Source organism: Syngnathus scovelli, chromosome 12, assembly GCF_024217435.2.
Source record: "Syngnathus scovelli strain Florida chromosome 12, RoL_Ssco_1.2, whole genome shotgun sequence".
In the NCBI taxonomy this organism is placed as follows: domain Eukaryota; kingdom Metazoa; phylum Chordata; class Actinopteri; order Syngnathiformes; family Syngnathidae; genus Syngnathus; species Syngnathus scovelli.
This window is the reverse complement of record NC_090858.1, coordinates 67,659-83,124: the sequence shown is the minus strand read 5'-3', so window position 1 is coordinate 83,124 and position 15,466 is coordinate 67,659. Positions and strand designations below refer to the sequence as shown.

Below are 15,466 nucleotides of genomic sequence, written 5' to 3'. Positions count from 1 at the left end.
CACACGAATACCGCCGCCTTCAAACTGGCCAAGGTTTCCATGGCGACGAGTTTGTTCTTATATTACGTAGTATTTATGTAGGAACACAGAACATCAACACAACTGCCATTAGGTGCCAAACGTAGAAATGAAGAAATAAAGTACTCAATTACAAGGTGTTGTGTGCTTTGGAATTTGTGGCTTGACCAACAGTTACACAAATAAATCGGGTTTCTGGTTAATGTATCGACATTTCTAAGCATGCCATTTAGCCAGCAGTATCTTGGAAATATATATATTTGTTCAGATTCGTTGCACGGGTAGGGTAACACTAAAGTCTTTTTCATTCGTTTGTTTCTTTTCAGGGCCGGTTGTCGAAGGCTGCGTAAATGAGGACGCCCGCGTGCGGTCTTGTCGCGCCGGAAATGACGCTACGACGTCGCGTACCGTGCGTTGAAGGACGCTGTCGAACCATTTGTTTGGAGCTATTCCATCCATCCATTTTCTGTAGAGCCTGCTAATTTGGACACAGCTAGCGCTAGGAATCAGTAGATTCGGGACTCGTTTCCGCTTTTTTTTGTTTGTTTTGCTTTTAATTTCGTGAGGTAATATTTCTGCGAACACGTCTCACAGGTCTGTTTTGCATTCTTCTAAAAAAAATAATAATAATAATTTAAAAAAAAAAAAAAAGGGGAGGAGGCATAGCTCTTCCTTGTCCGAGTGTTTTTACAAGCAATGCCGAAACGAAAATGCACCTTCACGGTGGAGTTGAATAAAAAATTCCCGTGCTTTCGCCAGGGTCGTGATCCTCACGAAGCAGAGTGCTTGATATGTAAGACAGGCACTTTTGTGTCTGTGGCAAATAAAGGTGCCAACGACCTCCAGGCACACATCAATTCAGCCAAGCACACAAAAGCAGCGAGGGCCGAGAGCTCATCATCCAAAGTCACAGATTTCGTCGTTGTGACCAAGTCCAAAAGTGGAGCCGTCACTGCAGCACAAGGTAGCTATGCTCTTCATACAATGTGTACATTTGACACTGACCAGACTACATAGTAACGTCCCTAATTCTTAGAAACTTGGCCAAATAGACACCGTTTTGTTCTTTAGAGGGACAACTTGCTGGAAAGCATTTTAATTTTCATGTCTCGTCCCTACATGTGGGGAACACGTGCTTCATATCAGCTTTGTTTGTGCTGGTACGGTTTAATGAAAGTTAAACGTAGCTATAAATTGCGCAGAATCATGATGTTGACTTAATTACTCTTTGGATGCAAGTAAATAAAAAAAATTAAAATATTCCTGAATCTTGAAATGTTTTGCCGTGACAGGCAATTCTCCTGCGAGCCTTGTTTTGCCGTGACCTTTTCTTTAAAAATAAAAAATCGATATTATTCTTATTTAAACAGTTGCATAACAAACGTACCAAAAGAAAAGTCTCTTTGAGTCATGTGTCAAGCCAAACGGGAGAAACTTTCAATTTTCTTTTTCTCATTTAAACGTCTCCAAACCAGAGAGCATGAAGAACCGGGGTGCTGTCTGCCTGGATGTTCGGCTCAGACAGCGATTGGAACAGGTATGTACGTCTGTCTTCTCTTCCCGTTGCCTGTTTGGACTGTATTTTTTCCGGTATGGAAGTTGTGACTTGCAGTCAGTCCAGCCATGCCCTCTAGTGCGTGTTGGAAGTTTCAATAGGATGGTGTTTGAATTAGTCAAAAACCCGAATCTGTGTTCAATTTCAATTCTTTTTCAGTATTTGGCTTCCTGCACTAATGGTGTAGATCTGTGCTCCGCTGCACTAGAACTTCAAAAACAATACAGGTAAGGTTATCTATCAGTAGGGATGCACTATGTGTGTGTACGCTGTACATTTTAAGAAGTTAAAGCTTATACGTTATTTTTTAGGTCAAATGTATCTGTAGATGTCACACCCAAATTTGTGTTTAGAAAAACAAGGGTTTGACTTCACTTTCGTACTTCTTTTGGGCGCAATCAAAGTCACAATAAATATTGTCAAAATGGTCAAATTTGAACTGTGCACGTTGCGCAATCCTTAAATTCAACAGCAATATTTAGGCATTACGAAGATGATTAAATCCAAATACTTCATTTTTTTCTTTGAATGAAGTTTGCCGTTTTATTGTTTTCATGCTCATTTGAAAAATGGATTATTTGTAGAATGGAGTATGGTAGAAGAAACAAGACGGCATTCAGAATTCAAGTTGAGAAAGGTAGGTCGGATAAGAATGGCAACTTTCCCAAATGAAAACGAGAGTTGACATTTAAATGTCTACATCTTTGCTCCCAGTATACCAAGCAATCAAATGGGAGTCTGGGCTGGATGAAGTGGAAAATGCCCAGCTGACAAAGCGAACTAAGCATGTCCACGACGAATCCGGGTAATTAGTGCACATTGAGCTGCATCTCTGCGGTTGACATCGTGCGCTGACGTCATGGCGTTTGGGCTTCATAGTGACGACGACAGCGGCGATTCAGAAGATGGACTGGATCATCCTGTAAGTGACGCTTTCCCTGCCACAAGTCACGCTTGGCAATATTATTTGTCATTGCAAAATGACTATTGTTGCTTTAGATAGCAGGAGCTGCAAACTTGGGGCTAGGAAAGCCTAAAAAATCAGACTGATGATGTATACAACACCCTTTGACGGGACGGATAAAGGTAGAATTCAAAGCAAAAATGTTTCTAGAAATAAACTCGGGTTTATGTGAAAGCCACAGGTGGAAGCTCTCAAATGTAGTAGGTATGTAAAAAAAATAAAAAAAAAAAAAAAAAATCTGTACTTGCTTGGAATATAGTGTATAGTACGTACTGTTGTTCTGCAACATGGATATTGAGAGAAAGTGACAATGAGTTGAAAATGAAGCTAAGTGGTATTGTTTAACGTGGGCCAAAAACTCCTTGGCGTTCATGAGTGACTCTTTGTCATCTTTCTCACCTCCTGCAGAACAGCAGTCACATGAACAGCTCTCTTGCGTCTCTATACCGGAACGCCGATTCGAGCGAGATGCCTGATGCCAGTAAAGTGTCCACAGGCGGCTGGTTCATTGATCGAGGCAAAAGGTCCGCAAAGAACAACATCTTCATCGACCTGAGCCAAGATCAGCCGAGTGACGCAGTAAGTGTGAACTGAAACGCACACAAGCGAGCGACACATTTGCTCAGATTGACTTGCACCATTTTGAGTCTACTTTGATAAATCTCTGATTTGAGCATCAAATGCTAATCTCGAGGTTGGATGCCCTCTAGGAGAATTGAAAAACTCGCCATCTATGGATAGGTCCGATGCCATTGGAGTGGTTGAAAGCCATAAAGGCAAAGTTATTTGCCCAACTCGGGACGTCCAAGTCTTCCTTTTTTCGTATTGCGCCAGGGTGAAGTCATCTGATGGCTTTCTGTTTCAACGATAGTTTCTAATTTTATTTTTTTTTGATCAACAGAAACAAGTTTCAACATTGGAGTCCTCCAAAAGGTCAGCAAAAAGGAAAAAGAGCCCTGAAGAAAATGCAACGAGCCTGACTTCCAGCAAGAAAGGTCAGAAACTCCTACTCAAGTAGAAGCGTTCCGATTTGACAACGCCGGCCGGGGCTAGCGAGATTTGAATCCCGAGTTGGCCACGTGAACAAAGAAGGATCCCCCCCCCCCCCACACACACATTTCCCCATTGGCTATCAATTGGCACCAAAGTTTCCATGGACAGCTCTTGGCAGGCAGGCAGGCAGGCAGCCTCTGTGCAGCTCAAGTGCCTTTTCGCCAGGGTCTGTCTATTTGCTTTCACCGCTGCTATGCTCACCAGACATGAAATGAGCAGCTGTCAACAGAGTTGTCAAGATGCATCCAGATGCAAACAATTGCAATCTCATTGAAAATGCAGGATCACCCTTGGAAAAATCCAGATGGACAAAGTTGCAGTATCCCACTCTTAAGTTTGAAGATGTTGGTGGTAACGAAGAGACGTTGAAGGTAAGTCACACTTTTCATCAGTATCGTTAACACAATATACTACGTACGTACGTGTTCTGTACAGTAACACCAAAAATATTCATCGTACTGTCGTCATTTTTGACTCCAGTCCTGCCTGTTTTTTCTGCTTTGTGTTTTGACGTCAATCCGTATGACGCCTTCTTTCTTTTGGCTCCATGCCCCTATTTTCTTCAGGACGTGTGTAAACTGCTCATCCACATGCGGCACCCCGAGATATACCAGCACCTGGGAATGGCTCCTCCGAGGGGCTTTCTCCTCCATGGACCTCCCGGCTGTGGCAAGACTCTGCTGGCACAAGCTGTGGCAGGGGTGAGTTGAGCTCCACCACATTCCAAGATGTTGCTGGCATCCATCAATGCCATCCTTTTCAGCACACACATCATATTGTGAAGTTAGGGATGGATGGATGGCTGACTGTATGGGTGTGTCCATTCCATGTCAGGAACTGGACGTGCCCTTGCTCAAAGTGTCCGCTCCGGAACTCGTGTCTGGAGTATCAGGAGAGTCGGAGCAGAAGCTCAGGGAGCTCTTTGACCTCGCTGTGGTTGGGCTACTTGATTTGACAAACAAATCCACGTCCATGTCTAAATTGCTGTTTGAAGAGTCTTTCTGTCGCAGAGCTCAGCTCCGTGTATCCTGTTTATTGATGAGATCGATGCCATAACACCAAAGAGAGAAATGGCCTCCAAAGACATGGAAAGGAGGATTGTAGCCCAGCTCCTCACCTGCATGGATGGTAGGTAGCTACATGCAAACAAACATGCAGGCACGCACGTACGTGGACAAAATTGGCCTGAAGAAGAAGCATTTCCGCAAAAACAATGTCGATATAGTATGCAGCGGACCTGAATAGCGCTCCTCTTTATATAGTCAATTCGATTCTCAAATCATTTTGTTTTTATGAATCGTGCAATAAATGCAGTTATCAGAGAGCCTTATTTGGTTGCCAAATTTGGTTATTTCAAGTTGAAAGTGAGATTTTGTTTTTCCCCCTCCCTCCCTCCCTCCCTCCCTCCCTCCCTCCCGGCAGACTTGAACAGCATGTCATTTGCAACGCAAGTGCTGGTCATCGGCGCTACCAATAGGCCCGACTCCCTGGACCCTGCCCTGCGTCGGGCCGGACGCTTTGACAGAGAGATATGCCTCGGTATCCCGGACCAACAATCTCGACTCAGGTCGGTGAAGAGCGATCAAGTGTAAAAGTTGTCAGGAACTTCCATCTTGGAGTAGTAGCTTGTTTCGCGTTCTCACATATGGCCAAGCAAATGTGGTGTTTTGTCAGGATTTTGAAGACTTTGTGTCGGAAGCTGAAGATTCCAGAAGCTTTTGACTTTGGCAAGCTGGCTCGCCTCACCCCGGGATACGTGGGTGCGGATCTCACGGCGCTTTGCCACGAAGCGGCCATGAATGCGGTCAACAGGGTTCTCTTGGCGGTCAAAAGGCCAGAGGAAATCAAAAGCGAGGTCCCGGACCACGATCGGCCGCCTGCTGAGCAAGCGGCGACAAACGACAGCGGCGAGCAAAAGCGTCCGGCGTGGCCTCCTAAGAACGCAGCAGCGGCTGACGACGAGCGTCTGCCGGTAAGGACCGACCCCGACCCGACCCGACCGGATGGATATGGTCAAGCTCCATCCGGGACTCGCTTTCTCTCAGGGGGAGCTGCGGCACCTGCTGCGACTGCTCAAGAACACCAACACCTTAGCAGAGAACGAGCTGAGCGGCCTCTCGATGATCATGTCCGACTTTGAGGCGGCTCTTTCCCACGTGCAGCCTTCGGCCAAGAGGGAGGGCTTTGCCACCGTGCCTGATGTCACCTGGGACGATGTGGGAGCGCTTCATGAAATAAGAGAAGAGCTTACAATGGCCATCTTGGTAAAGCGCATGTATAGATATGTACCTAGTATATAGTATAGTATATACGTATGTAAATGATGGAATCTAACAGCATACTTATGTGTCACACATGCACGCAGGCTCCAGTGCGCTCCCCTGAGCAGTTCAGGGCTCTCGGGCTGAGTGCGCCATCAGGACTGCTGCTGGCTGGTCCCCCGGGCTGTGGAAAAACCCTTCTCGCTAAGGTTCTCCAAGACACAAACACTAACATGTCACTATTAAGGTTCTCCAAGACACAAACACGACTAACATGTCAATATTGTGCTACACAGGTCTGTATTATCAATTGGCTTAGAACTATTGTTCTCATAGTCAGTTTGATTGAAATAATCCCCCCCCCACCCCCCAGTTTGATTGAAATAACCCCCCCCCCTACTTTCTTGTCACCAGGTTTTGTTCTGAATTCATAACGAGTGCAACTCCTATTTGGCAAAACCATGTTTTGCTCATTGCCTGTTGTTTGAATGCATGGTTCCAGGCGGTGGCCAACGAGTCGGGTCTCAACTTCATCTCTGTCAAAGGTCCAGAGCTTCTCAACATGGTGAGTGAGTCACAGAGCACGCGGCTGGATAGATGGGTGTCGCGGCGCAGTACTCCAGACTAGCTTCTTGACTGCACGCACGTTGATACGTATAGGACATTTGCTAAGCTGTTTTTACTCTGTGAAAATCCATCATTTTGCCCAATTTTTCTAATGTGTAATGTGTCCACGTGCGATTACGAAACGACCAGGCCTTCTTGTAGCACGCCATCAGCCAAATACTGAACTGTCACTGCTCGTGCGTGTCCTTTCTTTTTCTTCAGTATGTTGGTGAAAGTGAGCGAGCGGTGAGACAAGTCTTTCAAAGAGGCCGTAATTCTGCTCCTTGCGTCATCTTTTTTGATGAAATTGATGCTTTATGTCCTCGACGTTCAGGCCACGAGGTAAGGACACGTGTGCTGGGTATTTGCACACCAACGGCTTGCCCGTCAAGTCCTTTTGTTTTCCATAACAATAGTATCTGGTTTCAACATGCTATTCTGATTAATAGCTTGCAAACAAGCAAAGTCTTTCTGTCAGCACTCTTGAAATGACAGAGAGAGATATCGGGGCGTGATCACGCAACCATGAAGCATTTCATTATTGAAACGAAGGCTGGCTATATTGATCACCAATTTATTTTTTCAAGTTAATTTGTGCACACTAATAGTTGCCTAATAAGTGTGCACACAAAGACATTTTCCCAAGAAAGCCAGAATCCCACTTTTACTCTATTCAAGTTTGGGGTTTTGAACGTTGTGGTTGACCGAGAGCACTGGAGTTGGTCCGACCCAAAATGAATCCTCAAAACGACAACTTTGCTAGTAATAATTGTGCACACGGTGGTGGAATGCCCAAATCCATCCATCCATCCATCCATCCATCCATCCATCCATCCATCCATTCTCTAGCGCTTCTTCGAAGAAGGTTAGCAAATACTACCCGACTGGTTTCCAATTATTCCTAGAATTGAAGTTGCATCGTAAAATGAATGGCCACATCTTTTTACGGTCCGCTTTGAAACTCCTGTTGTTTCTATCCAGTCAGGAGCCAGCGTTCGCGTGGTGAACCAGTTGCTAACCGAAATGGATGGCTTGGAAAGTCGGCGACAAGTCTTTATTATGGCTGCGACCAACAGACCAGGTAATGATCCGGCTTTTGGAAAACCCATATTCATCTTTTATTACATTCATGTATGGCCAGCCCAAAACAGCCTCACCATGCACCAACCCAGTGGTACTTATTTGTCCAAACGCAGAATGTTTCCACCCATACTTAGTGCCAATCTGACCTGGGAGAATGGGAGGGTTTGGGATTTTCCATGGTGCGCTTGAATGCAGCAGTGCGTGTCCACCAGCCTAATGACGTCGTCACCTATTCGCATTGGCTAAATACATGTTTCTTGGAAGAGAGTGAGACTCCAACGCCCACCGCCAAGCCACACAAACAAAGAAAGTTGATCAAGTGTACTGTACTAATCATGGTGAAGCCTCACACTTACGAGCAACTTTGATTGGGCGGGGGTGTTACTCCTCGCTTCTGTGGTTGAATAGCTAGCATTATTTTGGGTTAATTTCATAAGACTAAATAATTGTTCCTTTCTTTCAGATATCATTGATCCTGCCATACTGAGACCGGGTCGTCTAGATAGAACATTGTATGTGGGTTTGCCACCCCCGGCTGACCGACATGCAATTCTGCTTACCATTACAAAGGTAAAGCATATGACTTTTATACTTTGCTTGACATTACATTGACCAGGGCTGTGTAAATGTTTTCGTTTGAGGGCTGCATTCATTAAAAGGCAAGGATTCAAAAATCCGTCAAGCAAACAATATACTATATTGTTCACAATTTTTGTTATTTTGAAAAACTGTTGCTTAACACCTGTCTGTTAAAGCTGATAGGACAAATTGTTTCACTCACAAATAAGGGTCATGCACATATACATACACATTATAGAAATTATATCATCATCCAATCGTATTTTTTTTTTTTTTTTTCCATCTTTTTATCTATCCTGTAGAATGGAACCAAACCTCAGCTGGACCAAGATGTTAGTCTGGAAGAGATTGCTTATGATGAACGCTGTGACTGCTTCACGTAAGTCTCAAATGGAAATGTCTGCAGTCTTTCTTTTTATTTTTATTATTATTATTTTTTTTTTATACACACACACACACACACACACACACACACACACACACACACACACACACACACACACACACACACACACACACAGAGGTCCCCAAGTGACCGGCGGATGTTGTAGCAACAAATGTATTATTAAGCCTCTGTTTAGAATACGGGTATTCAGTAGTACTGTTATAGCACTCTGATTACATGCTTATTCAGTGCCTACCTGTTGGTCTGTGTTTTTTTTTTTAAATCCTAATTGAATCTATCAATTTGCTACAGAGGTGCTGACCTGACTGCATTAGTGAGGGAAGCATCAGTTAATGCTCTGAAGGCCTACCTGAAGTCCCAGCCTATTCAATCGTCTGGTAACTTCAATTCTATTGTAAAATGTAATTTGTCAAACAAGCTCCTTCAAGCTTTTTATAATTTAGGTACATTTTCATTGACTCTGATTAATGGTAAGACTAAATCCCAAAATATTGTATACCTGCAGCCCATGTTATACTGTATTTGTAGTGTTTGTAAGGGGGAAAAGAGGGAACAGGAAAATAAGTAAAAAAATGTTGTTGTTTTTTTACACAGGCCATACATTCTCCTTTGAACCTGTTGCTGATATCAGAGTGAGCAAAAAGAATGTGGAAGATGCCTTAAGTAAGGTTAAACCATCAGTGTCAAAAAAGGTAAATGATCAAAAGTGGAATTGATAACCATGTCATCCATCCACTTGAATCAACGCTATGATTCATCCTCGTTTGGCCTACAGCACGTAAATGAAATTAACACCAAAGAAAAAAAAAAAGACCATTACAAAGTAGTAAATGCCATCTGATGAGGTATTATTATTTTGATCCACCTTTACCTAAAAAATATCATGCAACATGACGTGTATTTCTTTGCAGGACCAGATGATGTATGAGCAGCTGAAAATTTCCCTGAGAGGATAAGTGCAAGACCCAAAAAGGATTCCCAGTAACAGTTTACAATTCACCATCATAAAAAAAAATGCTCTTATATTACAGTATAGACATTTGTAGCCCTCATTAAATTTCTACATTGGAAAAAAAGTGAAGCAAATGTTATGCTGTTTTGAATCAGCTATATCTATATTTTCAATCTTTTTTTTTTTCTTCTTTTGAATTACATTTCTAATCAAGCACACTTCAACAACAACAGCAACAAAATTTGGATTTCAAATGTTCTCTTCTTGGTGTATACAACTGGTTAATTGCAAATTACAATTTTGTAACGTCTTAGAATTCAAATCTTTATATGGGGACCTTTATCTGAGAAGACATTAATATGTGATTAATTAGATAAAATAACGACAAATCCTGTAATTAATTGTATTACTATTATTTCTAATCGCCTGACAGCATATGTACACTGTCAATCTTGAAACAAAGGACAAAAACACTTTAAAACAAAATGAATGGCCAATGAAGGCGCAAGCGATTTCCCACGAACTGCTAGGGTAGCACCAAGCACACGACCATACGGACAATTTTATTATTTTACAACTTTTACCAAGTGCATGCCGTACATGTTTTGCTGCAGAGACAGAAAATAACATGGCGGAGGGAGAAAGCTATGTAGTATTCCAATCGGACAGGATTAGAGATTGGCAACGTAAAATGGCCGTTGGTGGCTTCACCCCTCATAGTCAGGGCGGGGCGGATGTGTGGGCGTGGTTTATTCGATTCCGCGGGAAAATTGTTTGTTCTTCCTGTTATCACAACCGTCCGGCAAGGTGGGCTTTCATTAGGTTAGGCTTCGACTCAAGGCTGCTCAAGTTTTCACAGGGCTTATTAATCATGTCGCAGGCTCTGGTAACAGATTTCTTCTCTCGTCGTAAGAAAAGGACGGCCGATTCGGTCAAACCGAGTCCTGCTGCTGCTGCTGCTGCTGGTGGTGCTGCTGGTCGTGGCTCGTCGAAAAGCAGCGCGGTCAAAACAAGAGCAGTCGCCTCTTCCTCTTCAAACGAAGACCTTTTCTCGAAGTCGTCTCCAAGTCAAGTCCGTGATGACCTTCTGCCAATCGTCGACGCAGTAGCAAGTTTACCGAAAGGAACATCTGATCTTTGCAAGAAGCCCAAAGATAACCCCCCCACAGCTCGGATTCCAAAGCGAACCTCTCCAAATGCAAAACTTGGGACGGACGCAGTGTTGGGCTCCACGGGACACAGGGCAGCAAGGAAGCGTCAAATGGAAGTTTGTTCTCTCGACACAATGAAGGTTCAAGCGAAAACGACCAAATTGAGCAGGAAAAAACGTATCCCCGCTCATCCCAACGAACAGGTAATGTTTTGGTTCCCAGCCAATGTTGTCCCCTCCGTTTTAGCTAAATGTACGACACATGAGCTTGGCAAAAACGTTCACTTCATCTTTCAGGCTCATTGTGGAGAAACGATGACTTCCCATAATCCGCTCCTTGGGAGGCTCAAAAAACAAGCCGATGACTCCGGCACGACTTGTGTTTCGCCATCATCCGTTTCATCCTCCGTTGCTGTGTCTTGGGCAGCTGTGACGCGAGCCAAAGAGCTTGCAGCTAAAGCTAAGAAGGCCAAGGAGAAAGACTCAAAGGATGAAAAGTTACTGCAATTTGAGGAGAGGTGAGCTTGGCATTTTTCTCGTTCATGCAGTAACGTTTCCAGTCCAAGATAGAAAAGTGAACTCACCCCGCCCGGTTCACAGGGTTCACCAACCAGCATACCAGAAGTATCACAACCTAGCCCAGGACACTCCCCCGGGCCTCTCCCTGCCCTACCACTTCAAGGTGCTGGCCGAGATGTTTAGGAACATGGACACGGTGGTCGCCATGCTTTTCAACCGTTTGGAGACTGCCACTTTGGCCAAGGTCAAAAAGGGAGTCCAGGACATGATGCACAGGTAAACGTGAGCGCACTGGAAGCAGGGACTCGCTCGGGGAGGCATGGCTGTCGCTGGATGCTAGCGTATTTACAATTGTATCTTTTGGTATCTGCAGACGCTTTGAAGAACACCACATTGGCCAAATGAAGACGGTCTTCCCTGAGGCCTACGCCTTCAGACAGGAAAAGAACATCCCGACATACAACAACTGTATCAAGAAAAGCAGCTACCAGCTGACTGTGGAACCGGTACTTTTCTGTGGTGAGTCAACCTTTCCGGTTCATCTTACTCGCTTACTGTGGCATGTGTCATTTTACTCCAAGCCCTCTGTGGCCTCTTCATGTCAGTCCACATTGGAAAAGCCGAGGGCATTTTGAGCTGTTGTCGACGTAAGACTTTCTCTCTTGATAAATGGATAAATAGCCAATCGTTTTTATTTGTTTTTTGCCACAAGTCACGTCTGCTCGTGAGATTGTCTAGGCCAGTGGATGTTGATACGTCAATTCCCTCAACGTCCATTTATCATTTCTAGGCCAAAAGGAAGGTCGACCCGCATTGACGGCCTCTGATCTTTTGGAGAGACGACGCATCTTCCATCGCAAGCTGCTTTCCATTGTCAAACAGCACCACAAGGTCAGTTGGATGTGTTTTTGCTTTGGCAACAAACTGAGGTCTTCAAACCCAATCCCTTCATTTGCAGCTTTTCCTCTCCTCGTTAAAACCTCCACTTTGCGTGCCAGAAGACAAATTGACGCGCTGGCACCCGAACTTTAACGTGGACACGGTCCCAGCTGTGCAAGCAAGCTTACTGCCGCAACCTCCTCGTGTGGACAAACTGGCAACTGCACAGGAGGTTTTGGACAAGGCCCAATCTCTCATCACACCCAAGGTCTGACAAAATGGATTTTCTAGATTATTAACCCATTTTCAGAGGAAATGAAATGGAATTTGTTTGTTTTTTCCTCACCCAGATGGAGAAAGCACTGGTTTCTCTGGTGGTTGAGAAGGCAGGAGATAAAAAAGAGACGTCGCCACAAAATGTGACCCGTGAGCAAACATCAGCTTCACTTTGTATTCCAAAAGTCCTGAATGGAGTGTCGCAGTCCTTGTTAGACAGAGTAAGTAGTTTACTGTTGTTGTCGTCGTCGTTGTCGTCGTCGTCGTCGCCGCACCATTGACACAATAATGATCACGATACCATGTCGTCGTTTGTTAGCGCACCCATGTGCCTACTCCCAACGAGTCGGTCCCGTCTAAAAAAGGCTCGTCTCGCTCATCGACGTCCGGACCAAGCCAACTCTCTCCTCTCCTCAATTTTGTTGGGGAGTAACGCAAACAGTGAAGTCTTGGCCATTGAATTAAAATGCTGTATTGGCAAATTGGGCATGCGACTGATCCAGTCAACCAAAAAAGGAAGTTTTGCGTGCGAGTCTCGTGTGTATTGTTTTGATGGATAAGCTCAACAGTGTGCCAATTTGTGCCGCGTGACACAATTTGCTTCTTTTTCTTTTAGATTAGGGCAAAGGAAGCCCAGAAGCTGCAGGCGGCCATGACTCGAAGTCCATCTCAGGAAGAGCGTATCTCCATGATGTCCCGGCTCGGGGAGCTAGCTCGGATTCTTCGGAATGTTTTTGTGTCTGAACAAAAACAAGCTTTAAATATGGAAGTCCTTTGTAAGCGGATGGTCACCAGCTCCAGATCGGCTTTCACTTCAGGTTAGTCGCCACCAAAAAGATTTTTGTTTGTTTGTTTGTTTGTGTATCATCTAGAAAAGTGCACGCTGTTTCGCTCTCCTAAAGGATTTATTCTCTCTCTCGCTCTCTTTAGGTGAAATGGAGAAACACATTCGATTGCTGGCGGAGCTCAACCCCCAGTGGCTTTCCATACATCCAGTCAGGAAGGACTTGTACCTTAAATTGAACAAGCACTTGGACCTGAGTGTAATTCTGGACAAATTGACTTGTAACCTTGGCCAAGAGGCGAAATTCTAACTGCAATTTGGTGAGCATGAACTCGCTCACCTCATTCATTAAGGGCTGCTATGCAAATGTTGAAGGAATCGTGTTTTGTTCCCCTCAATTTATTGTATTGCTTGCAGTTTTTTTATACGGGTGTAGCTGTAGATGATTGATAGCTTTTGTGAGCAAGTATTAACGAGCAAAAATTAAAGGAACAAAAACAGCTCACGTCATCTGAGAAAGATAACGTTGGACAGGAAGGCGAATGTTTGGCTTCATTTACTTCTTAATGAATGACACGCGGCGGGGCGGTCGTGACACTTTTTTGGGAGGGTTAAAAACAGCCTCACAAACCCACTGTTGAATATTGTTTAGTTAACTTTTACTATACCTCCATCAATGAATTGTCATTATTCATTTGAAAAGATGCTATTTATTTTGTGGTCAGTACTGAACCAGAGAGAAGACACTGTGCGCTTTCAGTCTGTCAATGCCTTTCAGTTCCGTCAGCTCAATCACCACCATGCAGCCTTGAATATTGGCGTGTCGTTTCTTCAGGAGTTCACAAGCTGCAAACAGAGTACCTAGAGAAGCATTGAAAACACATTCAGAATGCCGCCCAGAGAAACATTTGGCTTGGACAGCAAATAAAAGAGCTCACCTCCAGTTGCTAGAAGGTCATCAACAAGCAGTACTTTCTGCCCCGGTGTGACTGCATCCTCTTGGATCTCTGCTTCTGCCTGAAACCGTACCATAAATTGGATGGATACCTAGAACCCAATGCGGTGGAAATGTCCACCGCGGACTGGTCCCGAGTAGACAAAAAAATTCCCAACTATAGTAAAATCTATTTATTACCTCTCAATCCTAAACACTGATTTTTTTTTTTTTTTTAATTCATTTAGAACAGAACTACGCAGTTTAGAATAGTGCGAAATAAAAGGGGGACTGTAATGCATGACACTGTCTCCCTGCTTGCTGGCGTAGGCAACGAAAGGAGAAATGTGTGCTTACCAAGCCAGCACTGGTGTCACCAATGACTCATGTTTATATTTCCGCTCACGGCGTTACTGAGGCCAAACTGACACCACTACTATTTCTATTAAAGCAGGAAATGCAGTGGCTTCACGACACATTCGGCAGCGTTTGTAGTGTAACTTCTTGTGCGCTAGTACCTTGCCGTACTCCAAATCGTAGGCCACAGACACCGTGGCTCCTGGGAGTTTTCCTTTCTTCCTGACCATGACAAAGCCAACTCCCAGCCGCTGGGCAAGAAGAGGCCCAAAGAGGAAACCACGCGCATCTAAACCTACCAGTCAAACACAAAACATAGTATGGCTTTGTACTCTGCCGAGATCATCCTGATAGCTACTGTGACGAATAAGAATCCTGAGCTACTTTTTTTTTTTATAATCAATTCGGATGAGAGCCAAAACTTTTGGTAGCCACTGCAATAGTACAGCTCTCTTGCAAATCAGATCGTCTACATTAGATGGTGATTGAAGTGAGGCTTCTTACCTACAATCAGATCCACCTCCCACTTTTTGTTTTTTACATGCTCTTCAAAGAGGTCAATAACTGCTGTTAAGGCAGTTGGCTCCTTCAGGATGGGACTGATATCTCTGGAGGAGACACACAAATGGATATTTTATATTCATGAGAATCAGTGAGCTACACCAGTATTAGGTCAAATAGCAGTCCAGAATGTGGCATTAAAATTTGCTAGAAAATCAATATGATCATATTTCATTTATAAGTGAGCGTGCACAAGTATACAGTCATATCTGCACAAGTTGACAAAAATACGAAAGAATTGAGCAGGTTCAGAATTCTTTTCACCTCAAAACCTGCTTCCGGGTACTCATTCGTGCATTTAATGCCTTATTAGGAGTAATAGATCAGATACAGCAAACGTTCTAGGAGTGATCGATCTGTTACCTGAACAAGATGCCCTTCTTAGGAAAGTCTGGAAAGCCATGGATATGCCGACGAAGCAGTTGAATTTGGGACTCTGAGCGTCCTTCCATTGAAGCGACTAGCACTGCTCCTCAATGTCTACTTCCATGGGCTGCTGTTTGCGCTTGTCTTAAGCATACAGTCTATG

General features: G+C 44.1%; 3 protein-coding genes across 4 annotated transcripts; 2 read left to right on the top strand and 1 right to left on the bottom strand.

Annotated features, from left to right (window-relative positions):
* Positions 1-619: 619 nt before the first annotated feature.
* nvl (nuclear VCP like) lies at positions 620-9,611 on the top strand. Of its 2 annotated transcripts, none has more exons than XM_049736018.2 (24): positions 620-982; positions 1,494-1,555; positions 1,733-1,800; positions 2,158-2,210; positions 2,288-2,378; positions 2,453-2,495; positions 2,946-3,116; positions 3,439-3,532; positions 3,873-3,961; positions 4,157-4,291; positions 4,425-4,526; positions 4,601-4,718; positions 5,013-5,157; positions 5,265-5,562; positions 5,636-5,854; positions 5,956-6,060; positions 6,354-6,416; positions 6,680-6,799; positions 7,439-7,538; positions 8,004-8,110; positions 8,422-8,498; positions 8,817-8,926; positions 9,120-9,217; positions 9,437-9,611. In XM_049736018.2, the coding sequence occupies exons 1-24, from the start codon at positions 715-717 to the stop codon at positions 9,479-9,481; spliced, it is 2,781 nt and encodes a 926-aa protein (XP_049591975.1). In that variant the 5' UTR covers positions 620-714; the 3' UTR covers positions 9,482-9,611. The 2 variants fall into 2 exon arrangements, with proteins under 2 accessions (XP_049591975.1, XP_049591976.1); XM_049736019.1 differs by having other exon boundaries at positions 621-982; positions 8,817-8,902.
* Positions 9,612-9,763: 152 nt separating this feature from the next.
* cdt1 (chromatin licensing and DNA replication factor 1) lies at positions 9,764-14,246 on the top strand. Its single transcript, XM_049736023.2, has 9 exons — positions 9,764-10,831; positions 10,925-11,145; positions 11,228-11,422; positions 11,520-11,665; positions 11,937-12,037; positions 12,105-12,293; positions 12,376-12,522; positions 12,918-13,119; positions 13,232-14,246. Exons 1-9 carry the CDS (start codon positions 10,106-10,108, stop codon positions 13,393-13,395), a joined length of 2,091 nt encoding a protein of 696 aa, XP_049591980.1. The 5' UTR covers positions 9,764-10,105; the 3' UTR covers positions 13,396-14,246.
* On the bottom strand, positions 13,718-15,451 carry aprt (adenine phosphoribosyltransferase). Its single transcript, XM_049736054.2, has 5 exons — positions 15,301-15,451; positions 14,881-14,984; positions 14,538-14,671; positions 14,024-14,102; positions 13,718-13,946 (listed from the first exon to the last, which is right to left on the bottom strand). The coding sequence occupies exons 1-5, from the start codon at positions 15,387-15,389 to the stop codon at positions 13,807-13,809; spliced, it is 546 nt and encodes a 181-aa protein (XP_049592011.1). The 5' UTR covers positions 15,390-15,451; the 3' UTR covers positions 13,718-13,806.
* Positions 15,452-15,466: the final 15 nt, after the last annotated feature.

Coding starts and splice junctions, on each gene's coding strand:
- nvl (XM_049736018.2), top strand. CDS start 715: ATGCCGAAACGAAAATGCACCTTCACGGTGGAGTTGAATAAAAAATTC. Junction 1,556..1,732: donor TCAGACAGCGATTGGAACAG/GTATGTACGTCT, acceptor ATTCTTTTTCAG/TATTTGGCTTCCTGCACTAA. Junction 5,563..5,635: donor CTGACGACGAGCGTCTGCCG/GTAAGGACCGAC, acceptor GCTTTCTCTCAG/GGGGAGCTGCGGCACCTGCT.
- cdt1 (XM_049736023.2), top strand. CDS start 10,106: ATGGCGGAGGGAGAAAGCTATGTAGTATTCCAATCGGACAGGATTAGA. Junction 12,038..12,104: donor TTGTCAAACAGCACCACAAG/GTCAGTTGGATG, acceptor CTTCATTTGCAG/CTTTTCCTCTCCTCGTTAAA. Junction 13,120..13,231: donor CAGATCGGCTTTCACTTCAG/GTTAGTCGCCAC, acceptor CGCTCTCTTTAG/GTGAAATGGAGAAACACATT.
- aprt (XM_049736054.2), bottom strand. CDS start 15,389: ATGGAAGGACGCTCAGAGTCCCAAATTCAACTGCTTCGTCGGCATATC. Junction 14,672..14,880: donor GGAGGTGGATCTGATTGTAG/GTAAGAAGCCTC, acceptor TTTGACTGGTAG/GTTTAGATGCGCGTGGTTTC. Junction 14,103..14,537: donor ACGATTTGGAGTACGGCAAG/GTACTAGCGCAC, acceptor GTACGGTTTCAG/GCAGAAGCAGAGATCCAAGA.